We start from the raw sequence: 22,500 nt of genomic DNA, 5'->3' as shown, positions 1-22,500 counted from the left end.
CCTGAGATGCCTCCCAACTCGCAGATGATGAAACAACTCGTGGACTGCTCGCCTATAACTTACATTGACAAGGTGGGTAACAACATTATTAATTTTTGCTCTTTTAGTAGAACACTTTTGCATGATGTGCGGTCTTGCAAGAACCGTCCGCTTCCACGTGCCATAAAATACCATTACTCCTCCTCCCCCCCCCCCCCCCCCAGGGATTTTCGATCTATGGGGCAACTTCAGCATTTTCCAAAATTGTTAATCGATGCATGTATTGTTGCACACACTGTACATCACGTATTGCTCTGCATGTCAGTAGAGGTATGTTATTTTTACCATGGCCTGATACTATTTGCAGGTAACAGCAGCAACATTGATGTTGATTGGTGAGCAAGATGCACGTGTTCCTCCATGTCAAGGGCATCGTTATGTAGCTCTTCTCAAGCATCGCAATGTCAAATGCAGGTCTGTGGCTATCAGCTGATCTTGACTTGCACATTTATCTTCTCTTCATTTACTGAACTACTGAAGTATTACTACTACTCGGAGCAAAGGTGACATGGATACAGCTAACTAGGCGTCACCCCCTGTTGGGCACTAGTTGTAAGACTTATCACCTCGCCCTTGCCGCTAGGCGCTGCATCTGCCACCATGGTATCTCAGACATGGTGGTGGTAGCCTGGCAGTGACAAGCCAAACTGCCACAGCTGCTTGTGGTTCTCAACACAACTGCACAACCGGTTGTAATGCGGACGTGCAAAGTTTACTTATTTTTGAAGATCAGGTTTCCGACATGCATGCTCTTCTGTACCCCAGTGCTATAATACAGTAATCAGTATGTGAAGGCTAGACCAGGATGAACCTTACATCACTAGACGTCATTAGTAGACAATACCAGCCAACTTATTGCTGAAGAACTTGTTGGCATGTGTTGGAGCCTGCATCTGTGCTTGGTTCATTAGCTACTATTGGATGCTCTGCTTACTTTCTGTGCATGTGTATGTGTGTGTGTGGACGGCTACCTTCTTGCCAAAGCATTTGGTCTGGGAAGTTGAAGTAGTTTTGGCTCCTGGATCCAGTGTTTTGTTACTATTATTGTTTTGCTTTCGTGGCTGAGGTTGTTCATGTGTCTATTGGCTCTGGATTCTCTTTACTCAGTTGCCGAGGCTCGTTGGCAAAGTAACTCCAGTTTCACTTCAAAGTGTACCAATACCAGTGCATCTAGTGCCTGCTTCTATGAAAGCAGCGTGCTGCCTTGAATGTTCCAGCAAGTTTAGCTAGGGTGTGCATAGATATCTGTCTTGGCTGTCCTATTCCGATGTACTCCCTGCGGTGTAGACTGGGTGTGCATTGGGGGTCGATTCAGATGGTTTTGCCAGTGTAGATTGGGCAATTGTCTGGCACAGATCTTGATCTGAAAGGTTTGATTGCAAAACACGGTAGGCGCAAAATTTGAAAAATAGTTTTCGAAATCATTGCAATCAAAATATCTAAGGGCACATTCAGGCGAAATGTCACTTTCAAAATCCGACTACAGGACCACTTCAAAACTATCGACCAAGTATGGGTTTAGGTACAAATTACGCATAAAATTAATCGCTTTTTCCCCAGTATCCGAAAATGATGAAACGGATATATAGCTTAAACTCGGATGGATATACAGCGTTTTGCAATCAAGCTCTTCATTTGTTTCATTCAGAGCCTGGCCACTATCGCTGGTGTAAGAGAAAATCTGTGGGTGCCTTTGTAGATTTGTGGGTTTTTCTCTTGCGACTTACGTACATGGTAGGGTCTACATGGTGTGTGCATGCATGCGTATGTGCATGCGTATGTGCATGCGTATGTGCATGCGTGTGTGTATGCGTATGATTGTCTGCACTCTTGTGTGTATGCAATGTATGCCAACAGACTTCAATCGTATCCAAGTGATTGTCATCCTCTGAGCAGAGTCAAGACTGAAGCTGACGTCTTCATGAATATGATGGCCTGGTTCAAGCAGACAATGACGTATTGAACGGTGATGAGTTTATGGTGCTGGTGGTAGGCATGTTCAAGTATGTGTGTGTGTGTGTGTGTGTGTATGTGTATGTTTATTGTGTATGCATGCATGGGTTTGGCTTTGAGAGAGCTTGCCTGTTCTCTCAATCGATTGGTGCATGTCTGTGCGTATACATGTATGTGGGTGTGAGTGAGGCAACTCTGCATTCTCCCTGTGCAGCGTTCCTCTATTTTATTTCTAGGTTAATTGTGATTTTTGAATTCTTAGGCTAATAACCTTCTGTTTCTTCTTGGCATGCTTTTAGGGATGCCTTTGTTTTACTTTTTGTCCAGAGCTGGAAAATAGAAACTTTGCCACTTTTTTGCCATTTGTTGCACCCAGCTTAATATTAACATGTACACACATACATTCACGCACGCACACACACATACACACACATACACACACATACACACACACACACACACACACACACGCACACGTGCAGGCACACGCACACGTGCATGCACGTGTGCCCTTGCACACACTGTCACTACGTATTATTTTCCCTTATGTACATCTGCACTGCATTGCTTTCTGTCGCTCTCTTCGCTCCGTGGATTAGACTGCACTTTCCTTTGCAGCGTGCCCATTGAAATCATTGATAGAAAGAGCAGCATATCAAGTACATGCTGCTACGAACCTCTTCATCTGCAGGATGAAAGTAGGGGTTTGACAGAGTGAACATGCCTGGTCTGTAGTTGTACATGACCGTCCTATTCCTATTCCTATTCCTATGCGAATGCTGCCAACGCATGGACTGAGCTATGCAGACACCCACACCGAGCTATGCAGACACCAACACTGAGCTATTCAGACACCAACACTGAGCTATGCAGACACCCACACTGGCGGCTGTGCAGATACCCACACTGAGCTATTCAGACACCCACGCTGAGCTATGCAGATACCCACACTGAGCTATGCAGGCACCCACACTGAGCTATGCAGACACCAACACTGAGCTATTCAGACACCCACACTGGCGGCTGTGCAGACACCCACACTGAGCTATTCAGACACCCACACCGAGCTATGCAGACACCAACACTGAGCTATTCAGACACCAACACTGGCGGCTGTGCAGACACCCACGCTGAGCTATTCAGACACCCACGCTGAGCTATGCAGATACCCACACTGAGCTATGCAGACACCCACGCTGAGCTATGCAGATACCCACGCTGAGCTATGCAGATACCCACACTGAGCTATGCAGATACCCACACTGAGCTATGCTGCCAGCGCATGAACATAATTATACTGGAGAAGCCACAATCCCTGCTCAGTCATTGTATGAAAAGTGGGAATATTCAGCATCTGCATTATACAGTTGTGGCCGCGGAAAATCGACCCGCGAGTCTAAACATCTTTGACGATCCAAAAAGTGTTTTTAAAAACCATCTGAGTTCCACTTTGGGCTGCATGAGCCTTGGCCTTGCTTTCAGCTCACTGGTCGGGTATTTTGGCCACAACTGTACATGTGAAACTATGTTGAGTGCCCTTTTTAGAATTAGTCCGGCTCGCTTTCCATACATTTGACTGAGTACTCGGTTCACCCCTAAACTGTGTAACGTAGAGGAACGTTGGCGGCGGATGTTACTGTTGACTCGTGTTGAGTAGCAGCAGTCATGTTGATGTTTGTTACTCAACCCAGCTAGCTCTACACTCCATGGCACTGTGGCTACACAGCTAGAAACGAAGAGCCAATCAGGGGCATCTCATAGCTTCACATTTTTGTTGTTACCGTAACCCATGAGTCTACCCCCCCCCCCCCCCCCTATTCGAAAGTTTATCGCATTTTTTCTGTGTACTACATGTAAAATGAACTGTGAAAATGCAGGGTATACGGTAGGTGTCTGTATGTCGTGGCAACATGCCTGGGTGTGGCTTATACTCACGCAGCCTTGGCAGAAACAGACAAGAGAAGACACTATTTCGAGTTGGACACAGTGTCCAGTATAGTCAGCGGGAAGGCTTGGCAACAGGCAACCATCTCGCCCCCCCCCCCCCCATGGCAATCAGATTCATGTCGAAGTTAAAGTCGAAGGCGTTAGCTATGATTCCCTACAACCATGGAAGCCTCGCTTAAAAAAAAGAAAAGCTCGCTTACGTCATTGTTAAATTTGAAGTTATATTGATGATCGTCTTGTGGTAGGATGTCATAGTCTCGTCAAGTTGATGGAATTCATGCAGTGTTTGAGCAGAAGATATCCGGATGTATACGCCTCACAGTGGAACACCCCCCCCCCCCCCCAGCTAAACGACTCAGCTACGTAGACCTGTCCATCTCTGTGAGTAAATGGTGTTGTGTAGTGGGAGTTGTTTGTTTTGCCATCGGGGGGGGGGGGGGGGGGGGGTGAAGCGATCCGTTTCCCAGTAGCAGTTCTGGTGCGCACACAGCGATGCATCAAACACGGGGAGTGGGGGCATCCAGGGCGTATTACAGGACGATCAGGTTTGTACGGCGTAACCTGATGACAATGACTATTCTACTATTTCGAGCAGCCAAGCACCAGGTAAGCACAACAAGAAGATCATCAATGCCCCCTCTCCCTCCCGGATAACAACCATACACGTCAATCATCAAACTACCCTTCGTCAATGATCGTGTGGCTCGAAATGCTCACCGTGCAGCCCGGTGGTTTAGCAAGGATGTGCGTGTGGGTTACAGCCTGTCCTGTCACTGAAGGGTAAGTGTTGGTGTCATCATCATTGTCCCGTCCTCAGTGCTCACAAGCGATCTACAATGTTTCTGTATAACTAATGCAAATAAAGTAACTATTTGTGCCATCATGTCCACACCGTACACGCCAAGCAATGTAGCAAGGTTTATATCCAGAACGTTTTCTTGTGATATTCTTCAGTGGAATATCTTCACTGATCAGTAACATGACATACCATAGGACTATATAATACCTGGAGAGCACTATATATGTGGTGCTCTTCAGGCACAATCTTCCTCAGCCTACTCAAGCTCAACTGATGAGGGGTGAATTCCCCGAAACACTGTGTATTGAGCAGGGAGTGGTGCTTTCTTGCAGGTTTGCCGAGTCGAAGGTTCGATGGACTTCTCGTGTGCTCTGGATGGCAGTCGTGAGTCAGTCAAGTGTCAAGTAAAGTCGGCGGAATAGCGCGAGCTCCGGTGTGGGGAGCAAACCCTTTCTTACTATATATTATGTGTATACAACCGAAACGAAGGCTAAAGGGAGGTTCAACTCGAGTGAAAGGAACACGCCCAAACAGGCTGTAAGTTGTCCCTGCAGGCGCGGTGACCAGGTGACTGGTGTACGCATGAGCACGTGACCGCTTATTCAACCATGTTCGATTGGAATAAGGGCCGAACACTGCATCGCAGCCTTCTCGGACCAAAACCAGTCGACTCAGCATCCAAAAGACTACAACTTGTGACATATGGGCCAATCGCGGTTATCTGTGCTTTCCCAAGAACGAAATGGCGCTTTTAGTGACATGTTGCATACAAATCCCCATCTAGTAGGGCGCAGTCACCCAGCTTCGGTGGAAGTGGCGAGTTCGATTGGGAATAAAGGAACAAGGGAGCGTCTCCGCTTCCTCGGACCCTGACCATTCGACTCAGCACCTTTATACAGTAACAAAAAGAGCAAGAGAGGACGAGGGCGGCCTGACGAGGGCGGCCTGACGAGGGCAGCCTGACGAGGGCGGCCTGTTGAATGTTGTGCGTGTGAGGGCTGGTTTGGAGAGTGGTCAATGTTTGTCTTTATGGGATGTTGTCAATTCATGTTTGTGTTAACAGTTTGACCCGAGGAGTAAATTGGAGAGACAGAGAGACCTGCCAGGAAGCGGTTTGAAGAACACACTGATAGCAGAGAGGCTCAAGTCCGAGCGCAAACACACACACACACACACACAAACACACACACACACGTGCGCACACACACACACACACCATGGCGAGAGCACTACCATTATGCATAGCACCACAAACAGCAAGCTATCACCTCTACAACCAACGATCGGCACAGCGTCAATTCTCGCCTTGTCCAGCGTCTCTTAAGTGAAGTAGTGTTCATTCATGATAGGTGTCTTATTGAGTATTGTCTACAGGCACTGTGGCTGGTGACCGCTGGATGCAATGAATGTGATGTGTGTGTGTGTGTGTGTGTGTGTGTGTGTGTGTGTGTGTGTGTGTGTGTGTGTGTGTGTGTGGATGCGTGTATGTGTGTGTGTGGTGTGTGTGTATGTGTGTGTGTGTGTGTGTGTGTGTGTGTGTGTGTGTGTGTGTGTGTGTGTGTGTGTGTGTGTGTGTGTGCATGCCTGCCAAGTTCTGAGAGTGCTTTTTCTGGATCGCCATTGCAAAATCCCAGGATGTCCTGTTTTTTTTCTTCAAAAAAAATCCTTTTTTACGCATGTTCAAGACTCAAAACGGAGGTTTTACAGGGACTGTTCATGGAAGGAGCACTAGTACTGTAGTAGATCCACTGGTACTGGAGGCTATGGTGGTCCGGAATCAATAAGGACAACTACTGGCCTGTGACGAGTCATTTGAAGTGCTCCAAGTACATGTACAATATCAAGCTTGTTTTTTGTACAGTGAATTTCAGGATAATCGACAGGAATTTCGGGATCGCGAGAGTTCATCCAAAATTGCGGGATAATCCCAAAAAAATCTGGATACTTGGCAGGTATGTGTGTGTGTGTGTGTGTGGCATGTATGTATGTGTGCGTGTGTGTGTGTGTGTGTGTGTGTGTGTGTGTGTGTGTGTGTGGTGTGTGTGTGTGTGTACATGGTGTGTGTGTGTGTGTGATAGTTGGTTGTACTGTACCGTACTTTGCAATATTTGTCACTTTCCAATTGGTTACAAACGGATGGCTCTAGCTCCACAGCCGCGATGATTTCTTCTCTACACAATGACGGTAGTGTGTGTGCCTCACTGGCATATTCACACACAGATACAGATCCCACTACTCTCCCTCCTTTGCGAATCCCAGCACCTTTCACCAGCGCTCCTTCTCTCCACACAAACATCCTGCTAAGCTAACACATTTTCACATTCTTCTGTATGTTATTTTAGCACGGCCTTTTCTACCGCACCACACAGCATATCTACACCATTTCTCTGTTGCTCGTCTTATGAGTGTTGACTTTCACAAATGTGCTACTACTAGTACTACTAGTACTAGTGTTTCATCCAGTGAGGATGGGCCTTGCGGCGATTCAGTATTGAGAGAGTCTCAGTGGCAGCAAAGAGACTACATGACTATAATTATTACCGGTATGCGAGTGAGTGTCCCGGGGACGACTACGTAATGACCGTGTACAATGTAGGTGCATGTGCCTTTGTCAGAGAAGAGAAGAGAAAGAACAACGACAAGGTGAGAAAATAATTCAGTACCGTTGAACATTTACGAGTGATACTGGTACAATCATGTCTTTAGTAATGATACAGCTTGAAGCAGGAATTCGGAAAAACCCTAGGCTAGGGCCAGGCACTTTCAATGTTCGGTCTAAAAAAGAGCATTCGAAGTTCTTAGCGGTGTCATGTTTATTGTGCTAACTTACTTACTAATACTAGGCAATTCCCCGACGATCCCCGACCAGGTGAACTGGAAACCTTTACTAGCTTTAGTTTAGTGGCTTTACTGTTGTTGTAGGACATGCATATGCGCATACACATCTGATCACTCACCAGCATAGCACTGCAGTGACCATGGTGACAGCTGCTTCTTCTACTCCGGATCAGAGTCAGAGTCAGACTACCATGGACTACGTACTGTCTGTCTGTTCTCATGGTTCTAGCGCGCGCGTAGATTCTAGACCGCAATGGACCGACAAGTGACTAATGACTATGTCGGAGCATGCACAGTCACTCAGATCATGATCAGCAGACCACTGCATGCACTCCGTGGTCATTGATTATCGATCCATTCCGAGATAGATATTATCGATATGCTATAAAAATTATGACAAGATATAGACACAGATATGTAACAAAAATTAATTCTTCGGTAGATTCTACCATAAAGCCGCGGCAAACTTCTCTTAGTCAAGTTAGTGTGTATATCTATCTATTCAGTGACAGCTGCTAGCGGCTGCTTGGTTTACGCCGCAGGCACAGTACAGGTAGATCTACGTTTGAAGAAGTCTTCTCGACGTGTCGTCGGAGCGTAGGCCTGGACCGCAATGGAGCATGGCTGGCCATTCGAAGAGGAGCTGAGCGTGAGTTGAGATGCTCTTCTAGTATCACGAGAAAATTCGATATTGTATGTGCAACATGTCCACTGGTATTCAACTAGCCTTTGAGGAACACTAAGTGACTAACTCTTGAACATGGTGAACGAGGCATGCTTTCCAAATTCCCAGTCCAATTTTCGAAGGTTCGATGCTATGATAAAGTGGCGTCATACGAACACATGTCCAGCATAGCCTCGGGCTATGCCAATTTAATTTTATGTTTCGTGTCGGACGTTTCCTGGAAAAGGTACGCGGGCGGAAAAAAAGGAGGAAAAACAAAACTTCATTCTATGTGCACCAAGCCATGCTGCACACAGATAGCCTACTAACTCTGAACTGTCACCTGCTACCTGCCGTAACGCTACCTGCCGTAACACTACCTCTCGCTCGGAGTTTGTTCATTTGTGTCAATCATTCATAGGGTTCCCTGTAATAAGAGGACACCGTTGCAGGGTTCCTTTGTTCAAATAATAGAATGTATTACTACTACGACTACAGGGCCTGCTCTAGACATTCAACACAGCCCGGTCAGAGTGTACCTGGCGCATGCAGGCCAGCCGGGTCAAGCCGGGTCAGATCATCCGGCAGAAAAGCAACCAAAAGCCTGCTCAAAATGCAGCAAAACAGAAAGGCGTATTTATTACCGGAAATTGGAAATTTTAGAGAACAAGGCGAACTATCAAAGTCCGCAAACGTAGAAAGGTAAACGACATTACGTGAAGAATGCAAAGCAGTTCCATTGGATTCTGATTTGATTGAAGAAAAAAGGAATTCTGTTTTCTAATTAGTGCTAGTAGCAAGACGAACGACCAAATCCACCGCCGCTCGTCTTCCTTTTGAAATGCGTCTTGCACAAAGCGCATGACATGGATAGACTGGCATGGTCTTAGTCCAGCCAGGGTCGACCTTTCTTCCAAGAGTCTTGGAAAGTGTGAGTTCTTTTTCTCTTCGCTGCGGGCTCCATCGTCCAAATCACCAGTCGGTTGAAAACTTGCAACTGTGTCCAAAGTTACGCTTTTGACTGCCTGCCCATCGACTTTGAATGTCCTGACTTCATGATCGCCGCTGGCCAGATCGCGCTCGAACCGGTTGACCCCAGTTGACCCTAGCCGAGTTGCTGTCGCTTGTAGACTGTAGTGTGTACGGTTGCGCTCAGGGAGTAGTAGACAATGCACTACTCCCTGATACATGGTTAACGTTTTGCGCTAGATTTGCAACAGATGGGGTCCGCGAGTCGTAAAATACCGGTATTTTAGGAATCCATTGTCAGTTTGAGACATTTTTCAGCCGGGTCAGACTGGACCCGTTGGTATCTGTTCAGCCAGGTCGTGCAGTTCCCCAGCCGGGCGCGTGACCCGGCTGACCCGGCTCTCCAGCAAGCCCTGGACTACTACAACTACTACACTTACTGGTGCTCTGCAGTCCACAGTCAGTGCACACATACTTATACCGGAGGATATTAAGATAAAGTACGTGTGCTTCCCTGCCCTAGCCATCAAGACGACAACGGCATCACACCGGGGCCTAGGTTCAGCTGGTTGCGCAATGCGGGACGACACGATGTGAACATGTCATGAAATACCCAAAACGATGACAAGCCGCTGGCAGACAGCGATACCGCAACAGATTTCATCGATGACTCCTTCTGCACTTTGACAAGAGTCGAGTGGAATTCCTCTCCATCACGACGATCCTGGAAAACTACCCGCGGAAAATCGATGTTTCTCGTATCAAAATTGAACGCGAAGACATTTTCTGCACTCGATGACGCACAATCTCCATACGAAACATGGTTCATATGAAAGCCAGTCCACACGGATTTTCCGTACCGAAAAATCGTATGAGGCACAAAAATCCGTAGCGCCCATAGGGCTCCCCTTTCCTGTTCTTTCAGTTTTTTGAAATTTCGAAAACATCAATTTTTCATTCACACCTTGTCCCTTCGGGTTTTCGAAATTTGCACTCCGATTTTTCGTATGGTAAATTCTCGAAAGTGGCCTCGATCGAGTACATTCTCAGCATTGTATAATGCTCTTGGCCATACGCTGTTGTTGAGCTGGTTTTGTAGTTGAAGAATTTGAGAAGGCATAGAGGCAGGTTGTCGATTCTTTCCGTATGGTTGAGTCTGGAATCTTGAATGCCTACAATGCTTGGCGCTGCAACAACTTTCCCGAGCGCGTTGCCTTCCAACTGTGTGCTAGTGCAAGTGCTTGGTAGTGCTTAGCCTTAGAACTGATTTCCAATGCTTGGCCTTGCAACAGTAAAAATGCAGTACTATATGGCACTGTGCCAGACTACAATGTAGCCACTGCACTTCCACGGCGGGGGGGATTCAGGAAATGATTTTGATCACCTTTGACATAGTACATGTGTTTTATGTAGTGTCAGTAATGATGTGAAACCCCAGTTTGGATAAGAATTATCTCTCCTTATATTAATACTGTGCCCTGTGGAGATACTGTAAAACATGTAATTTTCCAAACTTAGAAGTTGGAACAATCAACTTCATGTAATTTTCGGTGTAACTTTAATTTCGGTGATTTCGGTAGAGAAAACAGGCACCTAAATTTAAATTACACGTAAAAGGCACTAGAGAATGCACTGTATGTGATGGGAAAGCTGGTCACCTAATTCTACATTACACCTGAAACCTGGCAGGTCTCTGGCACCGAAATTTTAATGCACCTAAAATTACATGTTTTACAGTACCAGGTATGTCAAGTATAAATTATAGATCTTTTGCACAGTACACCTTCGCTTACCTGTGCTTCAGTCATCTGCTAATTGATTGTAAGCATCTGTTCTATTGAATGTCTGCTGAGCAGTGCTGACATACCTGTATCCATTATGTGATTGAAACGAACTATTGTAGTGTGGAACAATTATCTTGAGGTATATTAGGCTTACACACAGCGGAATTTGTTATTGCGTCATTTTGGCAGAAGTATGACTCAAGTCAAGGACGCCTGCTTTTCCATGCTTGTCTTGCAGAGACAGTCACTGAGTGTATCATAACACGGTCCATCATGATCAGGATGGATGGGTTTACCGTCCGTAATTCTGCTTTGACTACCGTAGCTGCAATGTAGAAGTTAGTTCTTTGCACTTTGATCTCTGGTAACCATGGTAACGCATGATGATTGAGTCCAATGACCTTGAATGATAGATGTCAACAAAACATGTTGCTGTATGTCGGTGGATCATCCAGTTGCACATTGTAGGTTGTGTACTGTTGATTCAGCTTATTGCCAGTCACCCTTGAGCTACTGTGATGACATCTAACGGGATGGAACTGAGTGTTGAGATGTCTAAAGATTGTGTGTGTGTGTGCGTGTGCGTGCGTACGTACGTGTGTGCGTATGTGTGTGCATGTGTGTGTGTGTGTGTGTGTGTGTGTGTGTGTGTGTGTGTGTGTGTGTGTGTGTGTGTGTGCAAATGTTTGTGTGTCGGTGTTCTGTGTGTGTGTGTTTGTGCATGCGGTGTGTATGTATGTTTGTGCGCACGCGCACGTGTGTGTTTGTAATGTTAGTCCTTTAAATCTTCAGCGCGTGCAGCCTGGCTAAATGCTACCAACTACTCTTCTCCAACAGGGGGCCGTATTTTCCTTGACGGAGATAACCTGACTATTCGAGCTCAGACAAGTCAGTCTCTCTACCAAAGTGAAGATGGCCTAAAGGTTACTAGCAATGTCATGTTTCGAACAAAGCTCCTTGGCCAGCAGGAAATCACTGAGCCTGAAGTCTTCTTCGGTGGTTCAAACAGCTCTGCTTCAAGTCAATGGTCAGTCACGATCCTTTTTCATTTTTTCTTTTTTTAAATATACGATGTTTTGTATACACAGGGCAGAACAACACAGACCAAAAATCCTTCTCGTGACTCCGAGTTTCGTGTTTCAAAAAACACTCATCAGACGACAAAGTGTCTGTAGTTTTTGCTGCAAACAGTGCTCAATACCTCAAAAAGGAGCAGAGCTTACCACACAGGGCAGAACAACAGAGACCAAAAATGAAATCCTTCTCGTGACTCCGAGTTTCGTGTTTCAAAAAAACACTCATCAGACGATGTTCTGTATATGTAATGCATATGTGTGTGGACACTCTGGAGGTCTTGACTATGCGTGGTTATCTTGGTCTGTGCACCCGCTCCAAATGGAACAAAAGCCTGTGTACTCCAGAAGAACACAGTTCATGCATTGACATTGGTTTCTATTGCTAGCATTGCTCCTTTGTATCGCATCCTCCCTGACGGAGAAATATCCTTCCGGATGGATGCAGGAATGGAACATACTTTACCCATTTTTGAATCATCCAATTCTCTAATGCATGTACCGGTAGTTGCGATATGATGACGGATTCCTGGCAGATAATTATTCTGTCGCCAAATCATGGGAAGCAATGTACCTGGCAAAGAAGCAGACTACGTGGAAGAATGTGTAAGGGGCCGTCCATAATTATTGATCTTTTACACGAAGAAAAAGTTTCGTTTATAGGTGGGTGGTGGGTCAAGGGGAGTTTCGTTTCGAAAAATATTGATATGTGAGACATCAAGGCTTTCTTGCTGTCAAGTTAATATATTTTTCGTTCAGGGTGGTGGGTGGGCGGAGGAGGGTCCTAACTAAACTTTTTCGTTTAGTGAAAATGATTGATAATGCCGGATATCGATAGCCCCTAAGCTGTGAACATAAAAGTAGAATATACACAACGCTCAACCGCTAGCGGCTATGATAGCTAATGTTGTGGTTAGCCGCAGCATACAAGTGAATGGCGCATGCTCCTCTGGACTGGCAGGGTACGACTGCCCAGACACAACTTGCCTGCCTGGACACTGTCCAGCATATCAACACCTTGACTTGCGCAATAGCTGTGTCTGCTTCTTTTCTTTGTTTTATTTCCTGTACTCTTGCACTCTTTGCTGAACACTGAAATTTCTCTCAGTAGTAACTACCCTCAACAGGCCTAGAGCCTCTGAAATTGCATATACGGCATTATACACCCGCATAATGTGTTTCCCAAAAGAACCATTCATGTGCTGGTATCTCTTTGGAAATTGGCATGACAACATAGATAACATGACATGTCATTGGAGAAAACAGACTTTGGCCAAAAACACCAGAACATAGAAATTCCTTGGGGAAGTCCGAGGGTGAATTTTAAGTGCAATTGTTGTTCTGGAAGGACCAATATGTTTTATCATTATGGTGCATGCCTTTGTTTGTGTGCGGCCCGCATGGTTGTGCGTAAATACATGTAACTGGTCATGCTATAATGTATCATGTTTAGCCCATTGTTTGTACTGCCGGCATATGTTGATTTGAAAAGAATGTGTTGATCTAAATGCATGTGTTTGTTGACCATCCAGTGTCATTGCCAGCTTCTCACCAGATAATCGATACCATGCCCAGATCACTACTAGCAGTGATAAGAAATATGAGAAAGCTGATGACAAGTACCATCTTGTGGTAAGGATCATAGCACGCATATTGAGGTTCTGTGCGCGGGGACATGTAGATAAAAATCACTGTGTACCGTTTTGCAGCTGTGGGCACCACGGCTGCTGAAGCCATGCTGATGACCTTGTTTCCTTTTTCTGCACCTTGTCCTCACCCACTTACTGAGGTGTGGTGAGCCCATAAGCAGAATCATTTCCAAGTCCACCCAGAGTTTGGGGATTTCAGGGGGTGTCGGTCGTTGGGTGATTCAATAGCCAATTGAGTCATTTCCTTTTGAGTCTCTCTCCCCTCTCCCGGGGAAGACCTACGTGACCAGTTTCGTCAGTGAGCACTTGAAGTACAAGAACGAGTGTGTGTTTGTGTGTTCGTGTGTTTGTGTATGTGTGTTTGTGTGTTTGTGTGTTTGTGTGTGTGTGTTTGTGTGTGTGTGTGTGTGTTCGTGTGACAGAGAGAAAGAAAGAGAGAGAGAGAGAAAGAAAGAAAGATAATTCTGGAGTCATTTTGATAAAAATGGCTCTTTATTGCATTTTTCAGGTTGCGAGCACGCAACTGCAGCCTAATTCAGTAGAATGATAGGAGATGTACGCTCATGATACGGTGATGTCATGTGACGACATCACGTGGCAGGGAGACCAAAGACCAAGACCAAAGTGGGTAGCGAAGCTTGGAATGCCAGTTCTCTTCAGTGGCATGCCATCCACTTTGCACTTGATGTAGGGAAATTCACAAAAATGATGATTCAACCAGTCTGAGTGCATAGCTCCTATTACGTCACACTACATTGATATTCTGTATCAGGACTGAATAAGGAAAAGAAGAGTGTACCAATATTTCGGCTCAGATGTATGGACAATACTTGGGTCATCATCGGTATTGATAAAAAAAAACGAACGCCGAGGTGGACTGAGGTGGGTAGTATATACGTACTTCGAAGTACAAAGACTACATGACATGATGATGATGATGATGATGATTGTACATTTACATCACATTGAGAGCTTGTGTATCCATTAGCATAATTGTCGCAGGTGTAGATTGTAGAATTTGAAGCTGGTTTCTTTTCTGTTTGTTCTGTAGGTGACTGAAGTAGCTACTCAAAGGGCAACGTTCATTGATTTATCTGCGCAGAAAGTTCATGGACCAGTTTGTCCTGCAGGTATGATTTATCGATTTATCATACCGCCAGTACAGTAGTGACGGAGTTTCTTTCGATCTCCTGTAGCATATGCCTACATGCAGGCTACACGTAACCAACCACACAGCAAAGGTACACGAAACATATCAGTATCAGCCACTCTAGTCTTCCTCATGTTGTCTGTCTGTACCCTTATGTCGGTCTGTCTGTCTGTCTGTCTGCACGGTTTCTCTCTCTCCCTCTCTCTCCCTCTCCCCCTCCCCCTCCCTCTCCCTCTCCCTCTCCCCCCACCCTCTCTCTCTCTCTCTCTCTCTCTCTCACTCACTCTCTCTCTCCCTCCCCCTCTCTCTCTCTCTCTCTCTCTCTCTCTCTCTCTCTCTCTCTCTCTCTCTCTCTCTCTCTCTCTCTCTCTCTCTCTCTCTCTCTCCCTCTCTCTCTCTCTCTCTCTCTCTCTCTCTCTCTCTCTCTCTCTCTCTCTCTCTCTCTCTCTCTCTCTCTCTCTCTCTCTCTCTCTCTCTCTCTCTCTCTCTCTCTCTCTCTCTCTCTCTCTCTCTCTCCTCTCTCTCTCTCTCTCTCTCCCTATCTCTCTCGCTCTCTCTCTCTCTCTCTCTCTCTCTCTCTCTCTCTCTCTCTCTCTCTCTCTCTCTCTCTCTCTATCTATCTATCTCTATCTATCTATCTCTCTCTATCTTTCCATCTATCTCTCTCTCTCTCTCTCTCTCTCTCTCTCTCTCTCTCTTCAGGTCAGTTTGGTGCATTGTCGTGGTCACCAGATTGCAGGAGCCTGGTTTATGTAGCAGATTCCAAGACACCTGCTACCAAGTCCTACTTCCCCACCAGCCTAGGTACAAGTGCAAGTACATGTACTGTGTTTGAAGTAGAATAGTACTGAAGGAATTGCACAAGATGTTCATATCACTCTGTCTCTCTGTTTCAGTTTAGCTAGCTCAGTCGGTTGAGCATGACACTCTTAATCTCAGGGTCGTGGGTTCGAAAAAGGCACGAAGAAATAACAAAGAACAAGCAGTAATAACGCAAGGAAAAATCGTGACGACCAATCAGGGACCAATGCGTACAGAACACAAGACCAAGGCAACCAGACCACGGACGAGTCACACATCATTCTCACTAGGCCATGTCTGTTGGGACTCCCCTAGTCAAATAATAAATACTACTACTACTACTATTACTACCAGACCAAACTAGCACTGTGTATGCACGGCATTCACTTGACAATCACTCTCACACAGACGGAAGCAGATTCTCACACTCTGACAACGCATACTCTTGCATGCACCACCTAACATAACCGTCACCCATCACATCATACCCACACGCACATCAGACCATATAGGACACCAGACATTGGACTCTACGAGACAAGAACCGAATACAACACTGTGCGCAAATCATACTCGCAGCATGTGTGTGTCTGTCTGTGTCTGTGTCTGTACCTGTCTGTTCATCGCTCTGTTTGTCTCTCTGTCAATCAGTTTCTGTCTCTCTCTCTCTGTGTCTCTCTCTGTGTCTTTGTCTCTGTCTGTCTCTCTGTCTGCCTCTCTCTCTCTCTCTGTCTGTCTGTCTCTCTCGCTCTGTCTCTCTCTGTCTCCTTGTCTCTCTCTGTCTCTGTCTCTGTTTCTGTCTCTCTGTCTCTGTCTCTCTCTCTCTCTCTCTCTGTCTCTCTCTCTCTGTCTCTCTGTCTCTCTCTCTCTCTCTCTCTCTCTCTCTCTCTCTCTCTCTCTCTCTCTCTCTCTCTCTCTCTCTCTCTCTCTCTCTCTCTCTCTCTCTCGCGCGCGCGCGCGCACACGTGTACACGTGCTTGCATACGTGCGTGCGCCCGCGTGTGTGTGCGTGTGTGTGCGTGTGTGTGCGTGTGTGTGCGTGTGTGTGTGTGTGTGTGTGTGTGTGCTGCAGATGCAAAAGATGATGACAAAGACTGTGCTGAGGTAAGCATTATAATTCATGTAATGGCAGAGCCTGTTGTAGCATACACTCATGTATTCATTCTTTATCTTTGTGTCTTGAGAAATGCCTAACGTCAGTTTAAAAGCTGGACTGCTACCTGTGGAAGGCGAATTAATACTGTGAAGTAAGTTTGGCTTCTATTCAAGCCAGGTATTTATCGGTACGTCAACAGCGTAACAGGATTATGCGCCGATAGTTGGTATTCAAAGCTTCCCATGTGTTTAAAGCAAGCATCTATATGAGGCAGGCTTTTATACAAGACAGGATGGTAACGTTTGTTCTCAGCATCACACTAAGTTGCCTTGTGTTTTCACAACCAACTTGTTACATAGATCCAGTACTTGAGTGTTTTAATCCTGTGTTAATACACCCATCTGCACGAACACTTCTACTCGACATCAAGAGTATCGAGTTGTGGTGATAGGAGTGGCTTGTCAATCGCTGTTTTACCAGGCTTGCTTAGCGCGGATTATTATTTTATTGGCAGCAGGGTGAATTCAAAGCTACCCATGTGTTCAAAGCAAGTATCTACGATACGAGGTAGGCTTAAATCCAAGACAGAATGGTAATGTTTGTTCCGACCTCCACTGCCTACTACTTCGGAAAACCGGCACACCATGCTATATCAGTTCTTGCCTGTGGTTCAAGTCTCAGTCTGCCATTCTGTAACTTCAACACCTGTATTATTTATACAAAAGAAAAAGGACCAAGGAACTACAAGTTACGCTATAATGTCCACTATCACCACCAGTTACTAAACAATCAGCTCCTACTAACTATATTATTCACTAATTTATCAAGTGAATAAAAGTTGCTAACCCTTGTGTAAAGTTCTCCCGACGTCCTTAGTACGTGTCGAGAGCACACCAAAATACCAAGTCAACACGGTCTCGTTGTGAGGCAAAGAACCCTTTTCATTCTCAGTGCAAGAACACAAATAGTCGTGAAAGACACATCATACAGCAAGACAGTCGCGGGTACTCCATATCTGGATCTAGTAGAGTACTAGAGGGTACACTACGGTGCATGAGACATCTATAAAGAGAAGAGTACAAATAAGAGAAACGAGCATGCACAATGGGTACACACACACATATAAGATAACACTACATCTCCCCTTCTTCAAAAAGGAGAAAGAGCATAGCAGTGAAAGTTGGAAAGAGAAAGACAAGACGAGAAGACCAAATAATGCAAAACATTTATGTATAATCCTATCCCTCCCTTCCGCAAAAGAAGAAGAACACACACATACACACATACACGCATACGCATGAGAAAAGCGTAGAGAAGAGTAGAGCAACAGAGCAAGAGAGGAAAGAGGTAATGGTGATGCGAGTTCAGTCAGAGAAACCATAACGATCAGGAGGTATCACTGTACGACCACTACGAGTAATGGTTGTGCCTGTTGATGTTGTACTGGATGTAGGAACGGCTGAGTGTGTAGAAGAGGTTGTAGACGATGTGGTACTTGTTGTCGTAGGTTGTGGTGGACGCGGTGGTGTTGTATCTGGTGCTGAAGCTGCTTTCGGAACCTGCGCAACCGGAGGGGCGGACGGCAAAGCAACAATGTGTCGACGGTTGCGACGATATTCACCCGAGGGTGTAGACACAACATATGAGCGAATGGCGGGTTGACGGAGTACTGTACCAGTCTCATGGCGATCCGTGAGATAGACTGGTTGCTCAGCTTGTAGAGGCGGCAGAGAACGAGTACGGTGCCGATCGTTGTAGTTGCTGGTTTGCCGGGCCTTGAGAGCTGCATCGGCGGCGGCAAAGTCAGATGTCGAAATCAACTGAGGTTGCAGTTGCGAGCTGGACACGGGGACACGTGAACGGAGTTGTCTACCCATTAGGAGCTGTGCAGGACTGTAACCGGATTCCAGAGGAGTATTGCGATACGTGAGCAACGCACTGTACCAATCTGGAGAGGCAGTGAATAGATGCTTGACGGTTTTAACGGATCTTTCGGCGAGACCATTAGCCTGCGGATATAGCGGAGAACTGGTTACGTGCTGGAATGAGAACTCCTCGGCGAATCGACGGAACTCCTCAGACGCAAACTGTGGACCGTTGTCCGACATCAATGTCTCGGGAATACCGTGACGGGCAAAGATACTTTGCAGGTGCGTAATTACAGCCTTGGATGATGTTGACGTCAGCTGGACGACTTCGATGTAGCGAGAGTAGTAGTCTACCAGTAGGAGAAAGTCACGCGAACCAAAGTGGAACAGGTCAGCAGCTAGACGTTGCCATGGTAGATCAGGGAGTGTTGTTGGGATGAGCGGTTCAGCTGGTTGAGTGTGCATGCGGGCGCACGTCGAGCAATTTGCAACATACAGCTGAATATCCGAATTGAGGGAGGGCCACCAGACAGAGTTGCGGGCAAGACGGCGACACTTGGCTATGCCCTGGTGTCCAGTGTGGAGCCGTGACAGAATGTCGTCGCGATGAGATGCGGGAATGATCAACCTGTCGTTGTAGAGCAGCAGACCGTCATCGGTAAGTGTGATGTGTGCCCGGTGTTCTACGTATGGTCGAACATCAGAAGGAGCGTCGGATGAGTGTGGCCAGCCGTCAGCGCAGTAGCGAGCAAGCGACTCACACACTTGATCAGACTCTTGCCACTCGGCGATGTCATCGAGGCGTTTAGTTGTTGCAGGCAGACAATCAACGGCGTAGTCGACGAGCGCTGCTGTCTCAGCTGCGAGGAGATCAACATCTTGGCTGTCGACTTGTTCTGATGAAACGGGTGCTCTGGAGAGAGCGTCAGCAATGGCGAGATCCTTGCCTGGCACGTGAACAATGCGGAAATTGAAACGAAGGAGCCTCAGACGGAAACGGACAATTCTAGGCGGTAGGTCGTCTAGAGCACGGCTGCCTAGAAGCGGGATGAGCGGCTTGTGGTCGGTCTGGATCGTAAACGGCTTGCCAAGTACGAAATGTTCGAAACGATCGCATGCCCAAGTAGAAGCAAGAGCCTCTTTCTCGATTTGAGAATAGCGGGCCTCAGCTGGTGTCAGAGAACGGGACTGATATGCAACCGGACGAATGGAGCCGTCAGACTGCACCTGAAGGAGGACTGCTCCCAGGCCGAATGATGAGGCGTCCGCAGATATGATCGTATCCAGGGTAGTCGAGTACATCGCCAGTACTGGATGCGAACTGAGGGCTGACTTGATCGCGTCGAATGCTGCTTGGTGCTCCTCGGTCCAGGACCATTCCTGGCCTTTGCCCAGGAGAGCACGCAGTGGCTGAGACACCGTTGCTAGATCCGGTACGAACTTTCCCAGCTGATTCGCCATGCCAAGGAAACGACGTACTGCAGGGACATCCGTGCAGGGTTTCAGCTCCTGAACGCCGCGCACTTTCTGGGGATCAGGGTGGATGCCGTTGTCGTCGAGGATGTGTCCCAGGAACTTGACTGAACGTTGGTGGAAAGCACACTTGTCTGGGTTGAGTGTGATTCCGGCTGATGAGAGACGCTGCAGGACTGCATGCAGATTCTTCTCCTCCTCGTGTTCGTCGTCACCGAAGGTTAGAACGTCGTCAATCATGCAGATTGTGCCTGGCAGGTCGCTCAGCAGGTCAGACATCTGCTTCTGGAAGTACTCAGGTGCAGAGGAGATGCCAAACGGGAGGCGTCGAAAGCAGAAACGACCGATGGGCGTAATGAATGTTGTTAGCAGTTGAGATTCCAGCGACAAGGGGATCTGGTGAAAGCCCTTGTTCGCGTCCAGCTTCGAGAAGACCTTGGCTGTGCCGAGGCGAGCAAGCAGGTGATCGGTTGTTGGCATGATGTGACGTTCCCGTCGGATAGCCTGGTTGAGTCGGGTAAAGTCGCCACAGATGCGCACGTTACCGTTGGGTTTAGGAACCACTACCATACCGGCACACCAATCGGTTGGCTCAGTTACCTTGCGAATGACACCACTCTGTTCGAGGGCCTGCAGTTCTTCGATAACTTTGGCTTCCATCGGTAGAGAGATACGGCGTGGTGTAGGCAGAGAGTAAGGCTGTGCATTATCGACCAGCCGAATCGTGTGCTCGCTGCCAAACGAACCAACTCCCGCAAAGAGCTCAGGGTACTGCGATTTGACGGAGGACTGCTCAGAAGTACCGGTAGTTGCGCTGAGCAAATCTGCTGGCGGACTGAAGATATGTAGGGCTTCGATTGCTGGCCGGCCGAGCAGAGGTGTTTTCAGGTGCGGTACAACGTACACTGTCGTGTCTACTGCAAAGTCGGAAAATGCAGCACGGCAGATACTGAGTGTGACGCGGCCTGAAACAGCTAGAGTTGCGTTGTCTGGACCTTTCAGCGTACGGTCGGATTCCTGGAGGTTGAGCTGATGGTGAGCAGATATGTCGTCATATAAGCTGGCTGGGATGGCAGTTACGTCTGCACCAGTGTCGACCTTCATTGTAACTGGCACTGACTGCAGCAGCATGGGCATAGACCATCCAGTATCAGCGGACAATGCACCTAGGTAGGCTGGAGGATAGTGCCACTGGTCAGCAGACTGTAGTGGACCAGAGCTAGCAGCAGAGGACTGCAGACTATGCATGTGACTGGTGTTCGAGGCAGACTGAGAGCTACTAGTACTAGTGTGCTTCTGCATACAAACAACAGCAAAGTGTCCAATCTTGCTGCAAAATGAACACTTGGCCTGACGAGCTGGGCATTGAGTGCGTGCATGGCGTTCCTTACCACACCAGTGACAGGTACTAGATTGATCAATGCCAGAGCTGTGCCTGGGTGCAGACTGACTTGAGCGAGGATGACCACTGTAACTGTGTGTACTGCGGGGCTGTGAAGCATGACCAGTTGAATCGTGGTTGTACTGGGCCGGATGTTTCACACCTTGGTGAGATTGTGGTCGCATGCTAAGTGCATTCAGCTCCAGTGCACAGGTACACGACTCACATGCAGAGTGATGCTGCTGTTCAAAAGCGTGGACTTGGTGAAGAGTTGCACCAGCTGACGAACTGTGACGGACAGTGGACTGTTGTGTTCGTACAGTCTCTTTCTGGCGAGCCTGTGCCAGAGCTTTGTCCAGTGTAAGAGATGGGTCCAGTTGCAGTTTCTGGGACAGGGCAGTGTCTGCAACTCCTGCAACAAGGCGATCACGGATCATCTCGTCGTGGAGCTGCTTGAAGCTGCAACGTTCTGCCAAACGAAACAAATCAGTTATGTAGCCATCAATCGACTCTCCGGGCTGTTGGGACCTCTGGTGGAATTTCGCACGCTCGTACACCAGATTGCGTTTCCTGCCATAATGGTCTGCAAATTTCTGGAATACGATGTCGTAGTTGTCCGCATCCTGGTCTGATAAATGGAAACTCAGTAGGAGGTCGTCAGCCTCGTCGCCCATCGAATATAACAAAGAGTTTACTTGCACGGACTGTGCCTGCATATGAAGACCCGAGGCGAGCCTGTATCTCGTAAATCGCTTGCTCCACTTCTCCCACACATCAGCGGACTTGAAGTCGAATGGGGCTGGAGGAGCTACCTGGGTAAGGTGGATCATCGACGGAACCTGGGGTGCCACGGGACCCAGAGATGATACCGTGGGGAGGGATAGCCCAGCCGCGGAGGAAACGACAGAGGGTGCAGCTTGACCAACACTCGAGACAGTGACTGCTCCTGACGAGCCAGCATTACTAGTAGTCGTAGTATTACTTGGACCTGAGGAAACCGTGATGGAGGTAGTTGT

General features: G+C 47.3%; 2 protein-coding genes across 2 annotated transcripts in view; both read left to right on the top strand.

Moving 5' to 3' along the window:
• LOC135809032 (acylamino-acid-releasing enzyme-like) overlaps positions 1-2,711 on the top strand; it is a 47,691-nt gene extending 44,980 nt beyond the window's left edge. Inside the window, exons 24-26 of the mRNA XM_065322292.1 lie at positions 1-72; positions 347-453; positions 1,897-2,711. The exon at positions 1-72 is cut by the window's left edge and continues 31 nt beyond it. Of these exons, the coding sequence (XP_065178364.1) occupies positions 1-72; positions 347-453; positions 1,897-2,002 (285 nt within the window). The 3' untranslated portion in view covers positions 2,003-2,711. The remainder of the gene's footprint in view (positions 73-346; positions 454-1,896) is intronic.
• Positions 2,712-8,041: 5,330 nt separating this feature from the next.
• Positions 8,042-22,500, top strand: part of LOC135809031 (acylamino-acid-releasing enzyme-like) — a 55,245-nt gene continuing 40,786 nt past the window's right edge. The window contains exons 1-6 of the mRNA XM_065322291.1: positions 8,042-8,225; positions 11,770-12,020; positions 13,599-13,698; positions 14,767-14,845; positions 15,568-15,669; positions 16,739-16,770. Of these exons, the coding sequence (XP_065178363.1) occupies positions 8,190-8,225; positions 11,770-12,020; positions 13,599-13,698; positions 14,767-14,845; positions 15,568-15,669; positions 16,739-16,770 (600 nt within the window). The 5' untranslated portion in view covers positions 8,042-8,189. The remainder of the gene's footprint in view (positions 8,226-11,769; positions 12,021-13,598; positions 13,699-14,766; positions 14,846-15,567; positions 15,670-16,738; positions 16,771-22,500) is intronic.

Source organism: Sycon ciliatum, chromosome 2, assembly GCF_964019385.1.
Source record: "Sycon ciliatum chromosome 2, ocSycCili1.1, whole genome shotgun sequence".
NCBI classification, from domain to species: domain Eukaryota; kingdom Metazoa; phylum Porifera; class Calcarea; order Leucosolenida; family Sycettidae; genus Sycon; species Sycon ciliatum.
The sequence above is the reverse complement of the archived record's forward strand: the minus strand, read 5'-3'. Positions and strand labels throughout refer to the sequence as shown.